At 43.3% G+C, this 16,588-nt stretch overlaps 1 protein-coding gene across 1 annotated transcript in view; it reads right to left on the bottom strand.

Moving 5' to 3' along the window:
• PTPN22 (protein tyrosine phosphatase non-receptor type 22) overlaps positions 1-16,588 on the bottom strand; it is a 60,721-nt gene that overhangs the window by 21,827 nt on the left and 22,306 nt on the right. The window contains exons 3-5 of the mRNA XM_060277155.1: positions 7,374-7,482; positions 3,895-3,971; positions 1,526-1,621 (exon numbers count right to left, since the gene is read on the bottom strand). Of these exons, the coding sequence (XP_060133138.1) occupies positions 1,526-1,621; positions 3,895-3,971; positions 7,374-7,482 (282 nt within the window). The remainder of the gene's footprint in view (positions 1-1,525; positions 1,622-3,894; positions 3,972-7,373; positions 7,483-16,588) is intronic.

Consider the following 16,588-nt stretch of genomic DNA (forward strand, 5'->3'; position numbering starts at 1 on the left):
CTGTATAGCTTTGGAATTTGTTCACTAACAAAAAAAAAAAGTCTAGCAACAAAATTCCAAACTAGGTTTTCTAAACTAGGCTTATACCAGGTGTAAAGTCCCACTTTGCAACGAAGAAAAATAAAACAAATTTCCATGCCCAGCATGATTTCCATCTCCCTTCTCTTCCCATGGGGTCACTAGTTGAAGCAAAAGCACCAACTTTGCATTGCAATTCCTGGAGATAAAATGGCTCAGGTGTGCCTAAAAGCACTAACAGTCAAACAAGCACTAAGGAATTGTGGCAGTAGAGCACTCCCCCTCCAAAGAGAGGCTATGTAGCACATGGATGGTGGTATGAGGAACTCTTCCAAAAATAGAACAGTTCCACCACACCCTTGGACTTCCCACAGCTATACCTCCCTTGACAGTACCAATCAGGTTGGTTTTTTTTAAAATAAGGGAACACGTGCATTAACCAGGAGCAAAATTGGGATGCGTACAAGTGACGCATGGTGCCATATGGATGCCCCTGCCCTCCAGTGTGTGCATGGGGCATGCAAATATGCAGCAAGTGGCTGGTGATGCCTTTGAGCAGAATTGTCACTTAGAGAAAATTGCTGTGTGCAGTAGGATGGCTTAGATTTCTAAAAAAGTAAAAACTCCATCCTTTTTATATAGCCAGAAGTCTCAAATCCTGGGAACGGAATAAGCTGTACATATTTGCTTGGTTTCCCTAATTTGTTTGTGCTGCAACATTTAGTTGCTTATGTAGGATTAGTGGGTTTTGGGAAAACAAGGGATTCAATGTTTAGGCACTTTTAAACTCTACCACGTTGTCCAGAAATTATCCAGCAGCTGTTGTAGCTGTTGACTTTAGGCTCCTTCCACTGTTGCCAAGTCTCAGCACCTGCTGTTAGTGTATGGGATGAGGCTGTTGAATGTAAGCATCACCAGGGAGAGTTGTAAAAATGATCACATGAATGCAAAATGATGAAAAAAAACCCATGATAAAGCAGGCTAAAAGCAGGTTGAAACATGGGTAGCAAAGTCTAGCAGAAAGCAATAGGTATGAATCAGAATCCATATTTGCGTATCACAATAAGTCATAAATCTCATCACTAGTGAAGGAACGAAACAAACCATGATCTCTGGCTTAGCATTATATTTGAACCAGGAATTGTGGCTTGTTTAACTCCAAACAAACCACAATCTGGCCTGGTTTGCACATCACACTACACAAAACAATGACTTAACATGCATGCATGTGTGCCCAGACCACTTCTCCCAAGTTGATTTGCTACTGCACCACACTGAGCTAAGCCATAGTTTGGATTAGTGTGCCATCTGAACCTGGGCTTGTGATTTCGTTCTCTCCTGACTAAACACGAGCTGTAACCGAGGTCTGCAAACTCCAGACTTAGTGCAACCATCCCCTTGGCTTAATTCATTTCATGGGACCCTATCCCTCCCCTGGAAAAAGCAAGCAATGTTTGAGTGTAAAACTGTAGGAGAAACTTGTAAGTAGCACTGATCTGGAGCTTACCAGGACTTTATATTCCCAAATCATCCTCCAGAAGTCAACAACAGTTGTAGGAAGGGGGCCCTGGGTAGCTATGTAAGTCTTTGGCTCATACACACCCTAAAAAGGAAATAAAGTTTTTGTTAAAAAGCATCTAGGTGCAATCCACTCTGGAGTATTTTGCATTTCCCCATTATACTGTTACACGCCACCCCAATCTCCAAACAGTGTGAGATTCCAGGGGTACCCGGCACACTGATCAGGGTCTGTGTTTCCTTTTGGAACAATGAGGCATAGCATAATTTATTTACACATATATACAACACAAGCCTAGATGGAGAGAATGCAGAGCATTCACATACCAAGAAGGTCCTGCCCCCTCTATTGCTGCAGCTCCAGATTCTAAGATACCCCAAACATTGTGACTGACCCTCACTGCAGCATAAAACAGGCCACCCATTTTCTGCCCCGCCCCCCTCCAGCTTGCAAAACAGACACAGAATTCTAACTTTTTTTTAGACCCAGGAATTTAGGGGAATCTGGGCACCCAAAAACATGTAACAATATCCTGAAATTGGTTGTGTCATTAACTTCAGAAGGACTGCTAAAAAAAGGAGGTTGTGTGACTTCCTGCTGTTAAATGGGACAGAGAACTATTGAGAGGAGACAACTTCCTTAGAGTGCTTCCTCAGTGAGAAGGCAGTGGAAGGAACTCACTTAGCCTAGGATTAAATTAGAAGCCCAAACGTAAGATATTTCAAAGGCCCTATAACTTTTCAAATATATTTTTATTAACCCGCCACTCCTGGGATCTCTTCAATGTGAGGAGCACTTTCTCCCTTAAGCCATTTGCATTCTCATATAAACCTGACTAAGGATTGTGGGTCACCAAAACAGCACTCATGAGTGCTGTTCCAGGCATCACATAGTCCTTTCCAGTTGTCCCACAGCCACCCCTTCCACTGAAATTAGGCTTGAAAGAAGCCCTACATTGTAGCCAATAAGAGGCTTTCCCCCCAAGCCTAACTGCAGGGTGCGGGGCAAATTATTGGAGGTTATATGCAGTTGTGGTCTGTCGTTCCCATTATTGACTGGTTGCATTGTGTACATGCATATAGTGTGTGTGTGTGTGTGTGTGTGTGTGTGTGTGTGTGTGTGTGTGTGTGCAGTATCATAGAATCATAGAGTTGGAAGAGACCTCAAGGGCCATCCAGTCCAACCCCCTGCCAAGCAGGAAACACAATCAAAGCATTCTTGACATATGGCTGTCAAGCCTTTGCTTAAAGACCTCCAAAGAAGGAGACTCCACCACACTCCTTGGTAGCAAATTCCACTGCCGAACAGCTCTTACTGTCAGGAAGTTCTTCCTAATGTTTAGGTGGAAACTTCTTTCTTGAAGTTTGAATCCATTGCTCCGTGTCTGCTTCTCTGGAGCAGCAGAAAACAATCTTTCTCCCTCCTCCATATGACATCCTTTCATATATTTGAACATGGCTATCATATCACCCCTTAACCTTCTCTTCTCCAGGCTAAACATACCCAGCTCCCTAAGCCGTTCCTCATAAGGCATCGTTTCCAGGCCTTTGACCATTTTGGTTGCCCTCTTCTGGACACGTTCCAGCTTGTCAGTATCCTTCTTGAACTGTGGTGCCCAGAACTGGACACAGTACTCCAGGTGAGGTCTGACCAGAGCAAAATACAGTTGTACTATTACTTCCCTTGATCTAGATGCTATACTCCTATTGATGCAGCCCAGAATTTCATTGGCTTTTTTAGCTGCTGCATCACACTGCTGACTCATGTCAAGTCTGTGGTCTACCAAGACTCCTAGGTCCTTTTCACATGTACTGCTCTCAAGCCAGGTGTCACCCATCCTGTATTTGTGCCTTTCATTTTTTTTGCCCAAGTGTAGTACCTTACATTTCTCCTTGTTAAATTTCATCTTGTTTGCTTTGGCCCAGTTGTCTAATCTGTTAAGGTCATTTTGAAGTGTGGTCCTGTCCTCTGGGGTATTAGCCACCCCTCCCAATTTGGTGTCGTCTGCAAACTTGCTCAGGATGCCCTCAAGCCCATCATCCAAGTCATTGATAAAGATGTTGAATAAGACTGGGCCCAAGACAGAACCCTGTGGCACCCCACTAGTCACTACTCTCCAGGATGAGGAGGATGAGGAGGAGCCATTGATGAGCACCCTTTGGGTTCGGTCAGTAAGCCAGTTACAAATCCACTGTACCCACAACAGTACCCACAACAGTTCCCCCCCCCCCAGTTTTTAAATGTCCCCAGGGGCTCAATGACCACTGTAGATTATTAGCTTTTGCCTGTATTTTTCACTCAGCAGAGCCTACAGTCCATGAGAATCATGTGCGACAGGCCACCAAATGAGGTACTACCTTGATAAAGTTGGCATTGATGTAATGAGAGTCTTTATCAGACGTGATAAGGGAGAGCTTCACTCTGCTGTGGTCATCTATAGGGAAGAGCAAATGAAACAACTTTCAGCTGCATTATACAATGGATCAAGTCAAGTTTCATTGTGACAGTTGCTTAGTGAAAGGTCACCCTTAAACCCTTTTGTCACCCAAATGCACAGGCACATTCCAAGCACTTTCACAAGGATGCACTTTTTAAAAGTGCTGCTCCCCATAATATTTCCTGGCCTGAACAGAAAGAGAGAGAGAGAGAGAGAGAGAGAGAGAGAGAGAGAGAGAACTAGCAGCACAGCTCATGCTCATTTGCATCACAGAATGTTCAGGGGGGTTTTTGTGCATGACCTTAGCCTCTTCTGTGCTGCACCAACAAGGATCAAAATAGCTTGTTTTGCATTGTACTGGAGCAAAAGGTTGTTCCTGCCTAAGTATATGCACCACTGGGTATATTTTCTTCTCTGTTTCCTGCTCCCAGAGTGTTTTCATCTCCTGCCACACACCAATCCATCCCCCAACCAAGTCTATTTCCGTCTCTTCCACAGAATATCTATATTTGATATTAAATTTAATGGTGCTGATATATTATATCTAATAAACTTGGGGTTGGGTTCCAAATATCTTCTCATCCAAATGAAAGGCACTTCTACTCATGAATGGGCCGAGTGGCTGATTCGAACATACACAGCTGCAACCCCATGCAACCCTCAGAAGTGGCTTTTTGAGAGGCTGCAATGGGAAGGGGGATTTTTTGATCCAAGCCTTTGAAGCCAGGTTTTGTTTAAGTGTGTGCATCCAGTGCTGCAGTTCTGTTCATACAACAGACTTCCGTGCCTACCATGGAACTTCCTCTTCTGTTCCCCTGCAGCTCTCAGAATCAACTCCAAAGTATTGGAGGACACACACACACACACAGAGAGAGAGAGAGAGAGAGAGAGAGAGAGAGAGAGAGAGAGAGAGAGAGAGAGAGAGAAAGAAAGAAAGAAAGAAAGAAAGAAAGAGAAAGAGGGGGAAATGAAAGTCCCATTGTGTGAGAGGAGCTCTGCTTCCACAGTACTAGATACAACTCAGTATATCCAAGAACATTTTCATCTGGCAAAATGTCACAAGCCACTCTGATCCCCATTTTGTTCCTGCACAGGAAGCACTTACTCATGTGAGCGGCTTTAATGTTCAGGAGCTCGGAGAGCTCAAGTTGCAGTTTCCAGAATGGCAAAATATAACTTACGTATCACCAAAGTTGTTACGGCTGAGACCTCAGAGAGGAGTCTATGTTGTTTAATTAAGGGAAGAATTGCAAATTATTTGCCAGCTAGTGATAATGCAAGGGTGATGAATGGACAGTGAGTGTGCTTGACCCTTCCTTGATCTGCCAGTGGCAATAGTGCCAAACAACCCCTCCCCAGCTGGTTTAGTTCCAAAGTGAGGAAGGGAAGAGAGAGGAACTACATGAAGAATTGTGGGAGGAGAAGGGTTAAGGCAGCTGACGTTCCCCTGCAAATGTTCCCTACCTCTGTAATAGCATTACAAGTAAAATATGAGGTTAGGAAACTATGTCAGCTAACTAGTGGGTAAAGGTAAAAGTAAAGGTACCCCAGACCATTAGGTCCAGTCACGGACGACTCTGGGGTTGCGTGCTCATCTCGCTCTATAGGCCGAGGGAGCCGGCGTTTGTCCACAGACAGCTTCCGGGTCATGTGGCCAGCATGACTAAGTTGCTTCTGGCAAACCAGAGCAGTGCACAGAAACACCATTTACCTTCCCGCCAGAGTGGTACCTATTTATCTACTTGCACTTCGATGTGCTTTCGAACTGCTAGATTGGCAGGAGCTGGGACCGAACAACGGGAGCTCACCCCGTCGCAGGGATTTGAATCGCTGACCTTCTGATCAGCAAGCCCTAGGCTCTGTGGTTTAGACCACAGTGCCATCCGCGTCCCTGCTAACTAGTGGGTAAAGGTAAAAGTAAAGGGACCCCTGACCACTAGGTCCAGTCGCAGACGACTCTGGGGTTGCGGCGCTCATCTCGTGTTATTTGCCGAGGGAGCCGGCGTACTGCTTCCAGGTCATGTGGCCAGCATGACAAAGCCGCTTCTGGTGAACCAGAGCAGCACATGGAAACACCATTTACCTTCCCGCCGGAGTGGTACCTATTTATCTACTTGCACTTTGACGTGCTTTCGAACTGCTAGGTTGGCAGGAGCTGGGACCGAGCAACGGGAGTTCACCCTGTCGCGGGGATTCGAACTGCTGACCTTCTGATCGGCAAGCCCTAGGCTCTGTGGTTTAACCCACAAATCACAAGTGAATGAAACAGTAAAAAAGAGAGGAATGACTGACCTAAGAAGCCTATCAGCATGCAAAGGTGAACATGAGTCATGGAACCTATATGTGGAACCTGAAACTTTTTCAGAGAATGGGTATTGTTTTTTGTGGTCAGAATGTGTCAAGGTGACTCATTTGTTATGCTCAATATACATAACCATCGAAAAGGTATTGCATCCAAACCAAGGAAATAGCATTTTCCCAGTTCTCAGAATGAAAACATTCAGTTGTTGGCAAAAGAGATTTCAACCCAGCTAGTGCTTCCATAATTGCCGCTTTGACTAATGTCTCACAGGTACCCACTGATTAATCCCTGTGATATCTCCCCTCCTCTAGCTATTGCTATTGATAGGAAGGTAAACAAGCATTTTAAAAGCCCTTCTAAACTTGTCTGATCATTTTTCTAAGATGTATCAGAAAACATGTACCGGTATCTTTGTACCAACCTATTGATGTGTATTGAGTGTGAACCATATACAGTACTCATTCTTATTTGCACCCCACTCCTGCATTTGTGGTGTGTGTGTGTGTGTGTGAATAGCATGTTTGCGTACATCTCGCCTTGGGTCCAAAGGCAAGTTAATGAAAGGAAAGTTCATGAAAGGAAATATTCCTCTCCCTATACACACCCCAAAAAGTCTCCCTGGAGTTTATCTCCTGAACAATGTAGGAAAAGACATAATGGGCTGCTGAGAAGGGGGGAAATGCCCTCAACAGGATAGAACCTGTTATTCTTCTCCGCCTCCCAGCCCCGGAGGCTTCACTAGAACTTTACCTGAGATGCAGACGGGCAATAATGTCCTTAGGTTAATTTAGGATCCAAGTTGTATGCATGATATTAATTATAACAAGCACAGGAGCCATTCACACTCCAAGGCTGTGTCCACACTCTACATTTAAAGCACATTCTTTCCCTCAAAGAATTCTGAGCACTGACGTTTGCTAAGAGTTGCTGGGAACTGGAACTTTGTGAGGGGTAAACTACAGGGCCCATGATGCTTTGAGGGAAATAATGTGCTTTAAAAGTAGAGGGTGTACACATCCCAAATACACGTCACCTCATTCATACAGTGGCTGGAAAGATGAAAAACTACTGTGATAACTATTTAATTCCTAGCTTACATGGCAAGATGTCCTTATACCGGTTCTTGCTGATATTTTCCGGCTGCTCAGATGTAGCTGTTGGGTAGATTTTGTCAGCTCTGTAGGTTGCCGATTGCCTTTTCAGTTTCTGTTGTTAAATCATAAAGAGAGATTACAAAGAACGTATAAACAGTGTCACAGGCCTGTATCTCCCATTATTTCCTGACTAGCCTCTCTTGAGACAACCACACAGAGAACCAAACAGTCGTCATTACTTTGCGATGTGAGGCTTCTGAGAAGTGGAAAGTTTGTGTACCAAGCAGGAACCATGCACAGCTCAGGCACATATGTTTCTGGTGTGGCTTCATAGAAAAATACTCGTTCCGCAGGCGTCACACAGGTATAATGTGGTGGAATAATACACTCTTCAGACACATGTGGAAAATATGAGAATTTGTCTATTGACAAAAGAGAAGAAGCTCAACTATAGCTCAGTTGCTATACTTTTCCCCACACAAATACTGGTCCATTCTTCCTGCTTCTGAATTGTCTGGAAACCCAATTCCCATGGCACAATAAAATAATCTTTTGTCATGGTTGTTATTGTCATATACCACCCTGGGATCCTCTTGCATAAAGAGCAGCTTAGGAGTTCTTTAAACAAAACAAAACAAACAAACAAACAAACACATACATACATACATAAAACAGAGTTCTGAGGATTAAAAAAAATCTGAGGTGCCAGAAATATTAGTAGAGTACAGGAGTACAGGAAACTGCCTTATACTGAGTCAGACCATTGGTTCATCCTGCTCAGTATTGTCTAGGCTGACAGGCAATGGCTCTCCCGATTTTAGACTAGCTTCTCTCCCAGCCAATACCTGGAGTTGCCAAGGACTGAATCTGAGATCTTCAACATGCAAATCAGATGCTCTACCCAGCGGCGGAGCTTCATGCTCCGCCACCGGGGGCGGAGAGCAGGCGCGCTGCCCCCAGTGACATGGCGTGCGTTTTGGGGGTGGGGCGCGCTGTGCGCAGTGACATGGAGCGCGTTTTGGGGCGGGGCGGGCAGCGGTGATGGTGCCCCTGGCATCGCGTTGCTCGGGGCGCGCTGCCCCCACCGCCCCTATCTTCCTATGCCCCTATCTTCCTATGCCCCTGGCTCTTCCACTGAGCTAAATTTAGCCAATTTTGGCACAATTCAGCAATCCTCAAAGCATTTTATAATTGCCACTGGTTTCCCATCTCATCCTGACCACTGTTACAGAGAGTGAGGAACTACGGTGTGTGATAGTAACTGGCATGGTGTCTATTTACATACATTTTATTTATGGTTTTCAGTTGCTATACCTCGTCCTGCTCTCTACCACTTTCCATAATATTGGCCAGCACAACAACCAATCCAAAACAGGTCAACATTTCATAACAAATCATGACACAAAACATCTGTTTGGTGCAAAACTCAGGGCTGGAAACCAAGCCTTATGAGGAACGGTTGAGGGAGTTGGGTATGTTTAGCATGGAGAAGAGGAGACTGAGAGGAGGAGATATGAAAGCCATATTCAAATATTTAAAGGGCTGTCACATGGAAGATGGAGCAAGCTTGTTTTCTCTTGCTCCAAAAGGTAGGACTCAATCCAATGGCTTCAAGTTACAAGAAAGGAGATTCCGACTAAACATCAGGAATAACTTTCTGATGGTAAGAGCTGTTCAGCAGTGGAATGGACTGCCTTGGGAGGTTGTGGACTCTCCTTCTGGCTAGCACTATTAGACAACATCGTGAGATTCACAGAGCAGTTCATAATTCAGTTGAACATAAGTTAGTTTTATTTGCAGACAATATATTTTTGTTTATTTTGGAACCTCAGACTAGTATACCCATCTTGATCCAAATGACTGACGCTTTTGGTAAAACATCAGGTTATTCTGTTAATTTGTCCAAAGCAGAATAGATGCCAATAGGTCAAAATTTATTTACACACTCATTCAAGAAATATCAATTTCAGGTCTCCCCCCAAATCTATTTAATATCTAGGTATGTTAATACCAAGAGATATAACACAGTTAGTTACAGTTAATATGAATAAATTAATTAAAGAGATTCGGACCTCTTTATGAATAAATTAATCTCTAACCTCTATATGAATAAATTAACCTCTATATGAATAAATTAATTAAAGAGGTTGGGACCCAGGTGGCGCTGTGGGTTAAAGCACAGAGTCTAGGGCTTGCTGATCAGAAGGTCAGCGGTTCGAATCCCTGCAACGGGGTGAGCTCCCGTTGCTCGGTCCCAGCTCCTGCCCACCTAGCAGTTCGAAAGCACATCAAAGTGCAAGTAGATAAATAGGGACCGCTCCGGCGGGAAGGTAAACGGTGTTTCCGTGCGCTGCTCTGGTTCGCCAGAAGTGGCTTTGTCATGCTGGCCACATGACCCGGAAGCTGTCTGCGGACAAACGCCGGCTCCCTCGGCCTATAGAGCGAGATGAGCGCCGCAACCCCAGAGTCGGACACGACTGGACCTGATGGTCAGGGGCCCCTTTACCTTTATGTTAATACCAAGAGATATAACACAGTTAGTTACAGTTAATATGAATAAATTAATTAAAGAGGTTTCTTCAGCTATCAATAGGTGGGAGTCATTGAACTTTACCCTTTGGGGAAGGGTGAATGCTCTCAAAATGAAAATTATTCCCAGATTCATTTATATCCTGAGAGTACTTCCAGTTTTTACATCAGGATCAAAGGTAAATTCATTATTTAGGAAATGCCTTTGGGGCTCAGCAACACCAAGAATATCATTGCAGAGAATGCAGCTACAAATTAACAGAGGTGGTTTCAGGATCCAAAATTTGGAATTATATCACTATGCTTGCCTACTGTCAAGTACTAAATATTGGAATCTCACTGTGGCCTTAATTTTCCGATGTGGGCAACCCTAGAATATATGTACATAGCACCTTTGGTTGGTTAGATAATACAGTGGTACCTCGGAAGTCGAACAGAATCTGTTCTGGAAGTCCGTTTGACTTCCAAAATGTTTGGAAACCAAGGTGCGGCTTCCGATTGGCTTCCTGCAGCCAATTGGAAGCCATGGAACCCACGGCGGATGTTCGGGTTCCAAAGAATGTTCGCAAACCAGAACACTCACTTCTGGGTTTGCGGCGTTCAAGAGCAAAAACGTTCGACTTGCAAGGCATTCAGGATCGAAGGTACGACTTTATTAGGATTGAAATATTTGAAATCTCAGGTGACTCTGGAAACAAATCACTTTGACAAATATGGAATATATTGGCTAATAAAAACAAATTTGATCCATTTCCCCATGTTTGTTAAGAGGCCTGAGAGTTGTTAGAAGATCCCTCTTCACCTACACAGATCAGCAATTCCCAGAGTTACCTGAGAAGAGGGATTTATTATGGAGCAGGAAATGGAGCAGGAAAAATGTTACAACATTATAATCCCATAAACACATAAAAATACCTATTGAGCTTTAGGTTCTTTTAGTCCAAAGCTTGACTTTCTTTGTTGCATTGCTAGATGAGCATTTTGGGAATTCTGCGTTGTACATTGTTTTTAAATTTTCTGGTTTTAAATTATTTTAACTGTTTGTATTTTTTTTATCTTGTTGTCACTTCGAGACTTTTTGTATAAAGCAACTAACCAACATAAAAATTATAATGCATCTTCACAGCATTGCTAACATCCATGGGGGAATTGTTTTCTCAATATTTATTTATTTCTCTTCCAGAACAGTAAACATTTTCCTAGTTATTCATGAAATTAATCATAGCTCTGTCATTGCCCAACCATATATTAGTAATAAAAGCTCTTAATAATTTCCAGATATTTCTATTCCATTTTTCTACAGATTGCCATGCTTCCATGATCTTTCTTTCTTTCTTTCTTTCTTTCTTTCTTTCTTTCTTTCTTTCTTTCTTTCTTTCTTTCTTTCTTTTTTGCAGTCAGCATTCTAGCACCTGCTATAAGATTGCTAACCAATATCCTGTGTTTCTTCTTTTATACCACTTCACAAATTGTTTAGCAGTTCTACCTGTGGAATTAGCATATCTCCAATTATCTATAATAATAAATGACTTTTAAAATTCCTTTCCAGAAACCTTTTGTAAGTAAGTATGAAGAAAACCATAATCTTTACAATTACATCTCCAACATTTACACGAGGAAGCAGAGTACATTTTCTTTATCGCTGCAGCGGTGTTACATGCCTGCCAGAAGACTTTAGAGGAATTTTCTTTAACAATCATTTCTCTTCAAATTGCAGCCCCTGCTACACAAACATATTTCCCCTGCACGGTAGGCAGTGCTTGAAAAGTTATGTTATCCCACTGTTTTTCATGAGATCATAAAACCATCTCACTTCTGAATACCGTACTGGCAACAGGACTGCTCTCTGTAATTCTCCTTCCGATTGTCCCATACAGCCACACTATACAAGGGCTACATAACCACCAATATAGTGCTACAAAAGTCATTTATCCAAATTTATATGTGTTCGCATTTAAATCATTTAAAAGAGTTGAAATCTATGGTCTCACTGCAACATAAAATTAAATCATTTAAGTGCAAATACCAGGACCAAACTGGTGAATAATCTTGCACCTTATGACTTTCCTTTCTTGTTCCATAGCCATAACTATCTCCATGTTCCCTGGCTTCACACACACCAGACCTCTTACTTCTGGCCAAGGGTTCCAACTGGAATAAAATATGGGGGAGCACAGGTAAGCCCTGCCCCACATAATCGATTACAAGACACGGTGCATGCACACAGTTTGAATGGCAGTGTCCATCAATTTTGCAGGGCCCGGCCCCCTCAGTTATTTTATAGCGGGGGTGCAAGAACCTCAGCCCCAGAAATTGGCTCCTATGCTCTTGGCGACTCCCTATAGCTCAGCTCTGACGATCTCCCCTATGCAAAACATAGTATTTAGTCTGTTTGGTCTAATGAACTACTAAGAAGGCGGCTTCCTATGTTCCCTCGTCTCAGCACTTGAGATCTTCTGCTCAAATTTCCATCCTACACTGAGGCCAGGGTGGTCTCCCCTTACAGCAGCAGCAGCATTGTGAAACGCCCTAGCTAGAGGGAACCATACTGCTTCCTCCTTGCAAACTTCCTGAAAATAGCCCCCTGCACCTGCAAATGATGGTGGTGGTGATGATGATGTTTCAGTTTATTTGAAAATAAACTGGTTTGTTTTTTACCCCCTGGCTTTTGTATGGCTTTTGTTGCTTCTTGCTGTTCTTTTTGTATTTATTGTTTGGTTTCTTTAAGTGGCATCAGTTTACAAGATGTTTTATTAGTTGTTGAACTGCTTTTAGAAATTCATATAAAAAGGGGCACATCAATTTTTAATAATAATAATAATAATAATAATAATAATAAGCAAATCAATGGAGCAGGAGGGGAAGAGAATCACCAGTCATGCAGATAGAATCTACGTGCACAGCTTCAACACACTTCACAGCTTTCAATCGACAATTTAACAGTAGACAAGAGCACAATGCACAGGATCAATATGATGCACACTCCCAATGCACCTTAGCCCCTGTGCCCACCATCCACCTATTACAGGATTGTCCCATATTTCAATGTAAAATGCTATGTCCTGTATTGATGCAGTTCTGTCCTATATTTCAGGTCTTCATCTTCTTCTTCTCCTCCCCCCTCCCCCCTCTCTCTGTCTGTCTGTCTGTCTCTCCCCAAATGCATGTATTTGAGGGATCCTCCCCAAATGCATGTATTTGAAATGGTGTGAAAGGTCATGTATTTAAGTTTTGGGTAGCCAAGCACAGACAGACTTACAAATTCGTGTGTGTGTGTGTGTGTGTGTGTGTGGCAAATTCCAGAGCGGCATGCTGTTAGGCTGCAATAGATTGTAATGGATTGCTCTGAAGTCACTTCAGCACCAGATGAAACAAGAAAGAGCCCCCCTCAACTGCTCTCCCCACCCCACCCTGTCCTGTACGAAGGTGGCAACCCTCATTCATAACCTCAGGGAAGTTGTAGGAATATAAATACTATATAATAGTTTCTCCAGGAGCTGATGGCCTGCGTGTAACACTTGCCATAGGAAAGTAATTCACGATAATGCTACCAAAATGCAGAATGAAGAGCTGTGGGTGGGAGTGGGGGAACAGATGAGTCAGAAACTCATTGCAAAACAGTTCAGCAACCCCCACTACGAGAATCATTGAATCACAAAGCTGGAAGAGATGCAAAAGGTCATCCAGCCCAACTCCTCGATTGAGACAGAGGCCTTTCGACCCAAACATTCCTAAGAGATTAGCCTAGATTCATTCCATGGGACCCTCATTGCAAGATTCATAGGTCTGACTCAGTATAAGGCAGCTCCGTGTGTTCCTATGGTGTACTGTTGCTTTAATATATGTAAACTGCCCTGGAATTTGATAGTGAAATGTGGTGTGTGTGTGTGTGTGTGTGTGTGTGCGCGCGCGCGTGTGCGTGCGTGCGTATGAGTGCACCCCCCCATTCTTAATGGTGTCCAAAACCCATCATTCCTGCATCATACAGTCAAGATGGACTGAGACAAAACTATTTTAAAAATGACCAAGTGAATGAAATCCTAACTGGCAGGATAGTAGCTCTGAAGTTGTTGAAGTCTGGATGATCCCATGTCATGTTTTCCATAGAAATGAAATGGTGGAGGACCTGCCTGAGCTGACCTTACCCTTGGGCTCTTCCCTCTCTCAATAAACAGAATGAATTCTAATAGCTGCTCATTTTGGCACCTTGAGGGACTCAAAATTCAACAGGTTCTAGGATAGAGAGGGTGGCGAGGCCATTCTGATGCTCTGCTAACCTCTACCTCTGTCAATCTGTCAATCACACTCAACAAGGGAAGAAAGGGAAACGCCACTGGCTTGAATCAACAGGTTGATTCTGTATCAAAGGTCTATATCACAACAGATGATGGAGCAAATTTATGTTCTTTTGCTGCAGAAGATAGGGCTTGAACCCAATGGTTTAAAATTTCAATAAAAAGGGATTTCTGCTAAACATTTGGAAGAACTTCTTGATGGCATTGAGGTGTTTGACAGTGGAACAGATGGTGGCTTCTCCTTCATTAGATGCTTTAAAGCAGAGGCTGGATAGCCATCTATCAGGATGGTGTAATGATGGATTTCCTGCACTGGCAGGGGAACTGGTTTAGATGAACCCTGAGTTCCCTTTCAACTCTCTGATTCTGTTACTGCAAGGCCTAAGCAACGGAAGTGGCTTTTAATGCCAGGCCTCAAAAAGGGAACATTTGAAGCAAGAGTGTGCGTGCCTCTCAGCATTACCTTTGCCACTGAGTAACTTTCACACATATGACATTAGGGTGTGTGTGTCCTACTTAAAGTAGGCTACTTTATAGAGGACAGTCTATAAAGGCGACCAAGTCTAGTTTAAAGAAAAAGAACCACACAAAGCAAGAGGAGGGGTCTTGAATTTGCCCATCAGCATTTAGTATCTGGACTACCAACCCAGCAGGCACACAGATCATCTGATCACAGTCTTCCCCACTAAGGTGAAAAGCACTGTACAGTGGTACCTCGGGTTACAGACGTTTCAGGTTACAGACGCTTCAGGTTACAAACTCCGCTAACCCAGAAATAGTACCTCGGGTTAAGAACTTTGCTTCAGGATGAGAACAAAAATTGTGCGGCGGTGGCGCAGTGGCAGTGGGAGGCCCCATTAGCTAAAGTGGTACCTCTGGTTAAGAACAGTTTCAGGTTAAGAACGGACCTCCAGAACGAATTAAGTTCTTAACCCGAGGTACCACTGTATTTCTTTTTAATTTATAATAATAATTTCTAAATTTGTGTCTCTATATAGCACATGCAAATCTTTTTTCAAACTGATGTCACTCTTTATTGATGAATCCTAAGTAGTCACTCTAACCGACAGAGTTCCCAGGAGGAAGAGGTGCTATCTTTGCCGATTAATCACTGCCAACATTCATTGACTAACGCAGGGGTGTTAAGTGTTGTGCTGTGTGGACTAATTCAGGTTTTCTTGTGGCTGTGTGAATGGACTCATTCTTTCCTAGTAGAAAAGGAAATGAGGGAAGAGCTTGGAAAATGCCCACCTGCCTTTTCAGTTACAGTACATTTAAATTTCCTCCCACTATAAAACTGGGGCAGGTCTGAGGTGGGGTGGTGGATGCTGTCCTGTTGCCAGTGTAAGATTCAGCTGTAGTCCAGTCAGCTTCTGCATATGGAAAGAGGGCACCATCTTGTCCTTCGCATCAAGCATCACAATTTATTTGACTAGCCTTGCTCCCCTTTCATTCCAGTTGCCTGTACACCCTCAGCCCCACAGGACTTCATGCTTTGGCAGAGGGAAGGGGAAAAGTTGTATCACACAAGAAGCTCTTTGGGCATTTTCACAAGCAATGCTAAGAATGCTTTTCAGTCTGGAATGAGTCACTTGTCGATTTTATTGATATGCATGCTCCAGGATTTCAAGGGGCAAGTCCTGTCTCATGAACCTATTAGAGTTATTTGAGAGAGTCAACAAGCATATACCGGTAGATAGAGGTGGTCAAACTGATGCAGTGTACTATGTAGACTTTCAAAATAAGATTTTAACTGCAGTTTACAGTGGTCCCTTGACTTACGAATTACTTGACATCCATAGGTTTCGACTTACAAACGGGACAAATGGCCGCAGGCTTATGAATTTTTCTACATCCGAACGGAAACCGTTAGCGGCTTTAAATGGGTTTTTTTTACTTACAAATTTTTACATGCGGTTTTTTCGACTTACGAATTTTTCCGAATTTTTTTTCCCCCGAAGCTGCGTTTCGACTTCTGAACTTTTCGGCCTACAAATGTGCATTCGGAACAGATTAAGTTCGTAAGTCGAGGGACCACTGTACTTACAAAGAGAGGTCAGGAGTTAGGGGTGAGCCGTGTGGTGGCCAAGTTTGCTGATGATATGAAATTGTTCAGGGTCATTAAAACAAAAAGAGATTGTGAAGAGCTCCAAAAGGACCACTGTAAACAGAGGGCTCATCCAGACTTCCCTTTGCACTGCTTTTTCCAGGCACATGCATTTCCCACAGAAAACCCCCACTGCCATTTGCTCCGATTCAGCGGGAAAATGTGCGTTTACCCGTGGAAAGACAGCAGGACAAAAAAAATTATGTCCACTTTCTCTATGCAATGAATATAGAAAAGGTTTTCTCCGTGGACATTGAATGAAGCTGAATATTTGGAAGAATCAAGAC

The sequence above is a fragment of the Zootoca vivipara genome, chromosome 7, assembly GCF_963506605.1.
Source record: "Zootoca vivipara chromosome 7, rZooViv1.1, whole genome shotgun sequence".
NCBI lineage: Eukaryota > Metazoa > Chordata > Lepidosauria > Squamata > Lacertidae > Zootoca > Zootoca vivipara.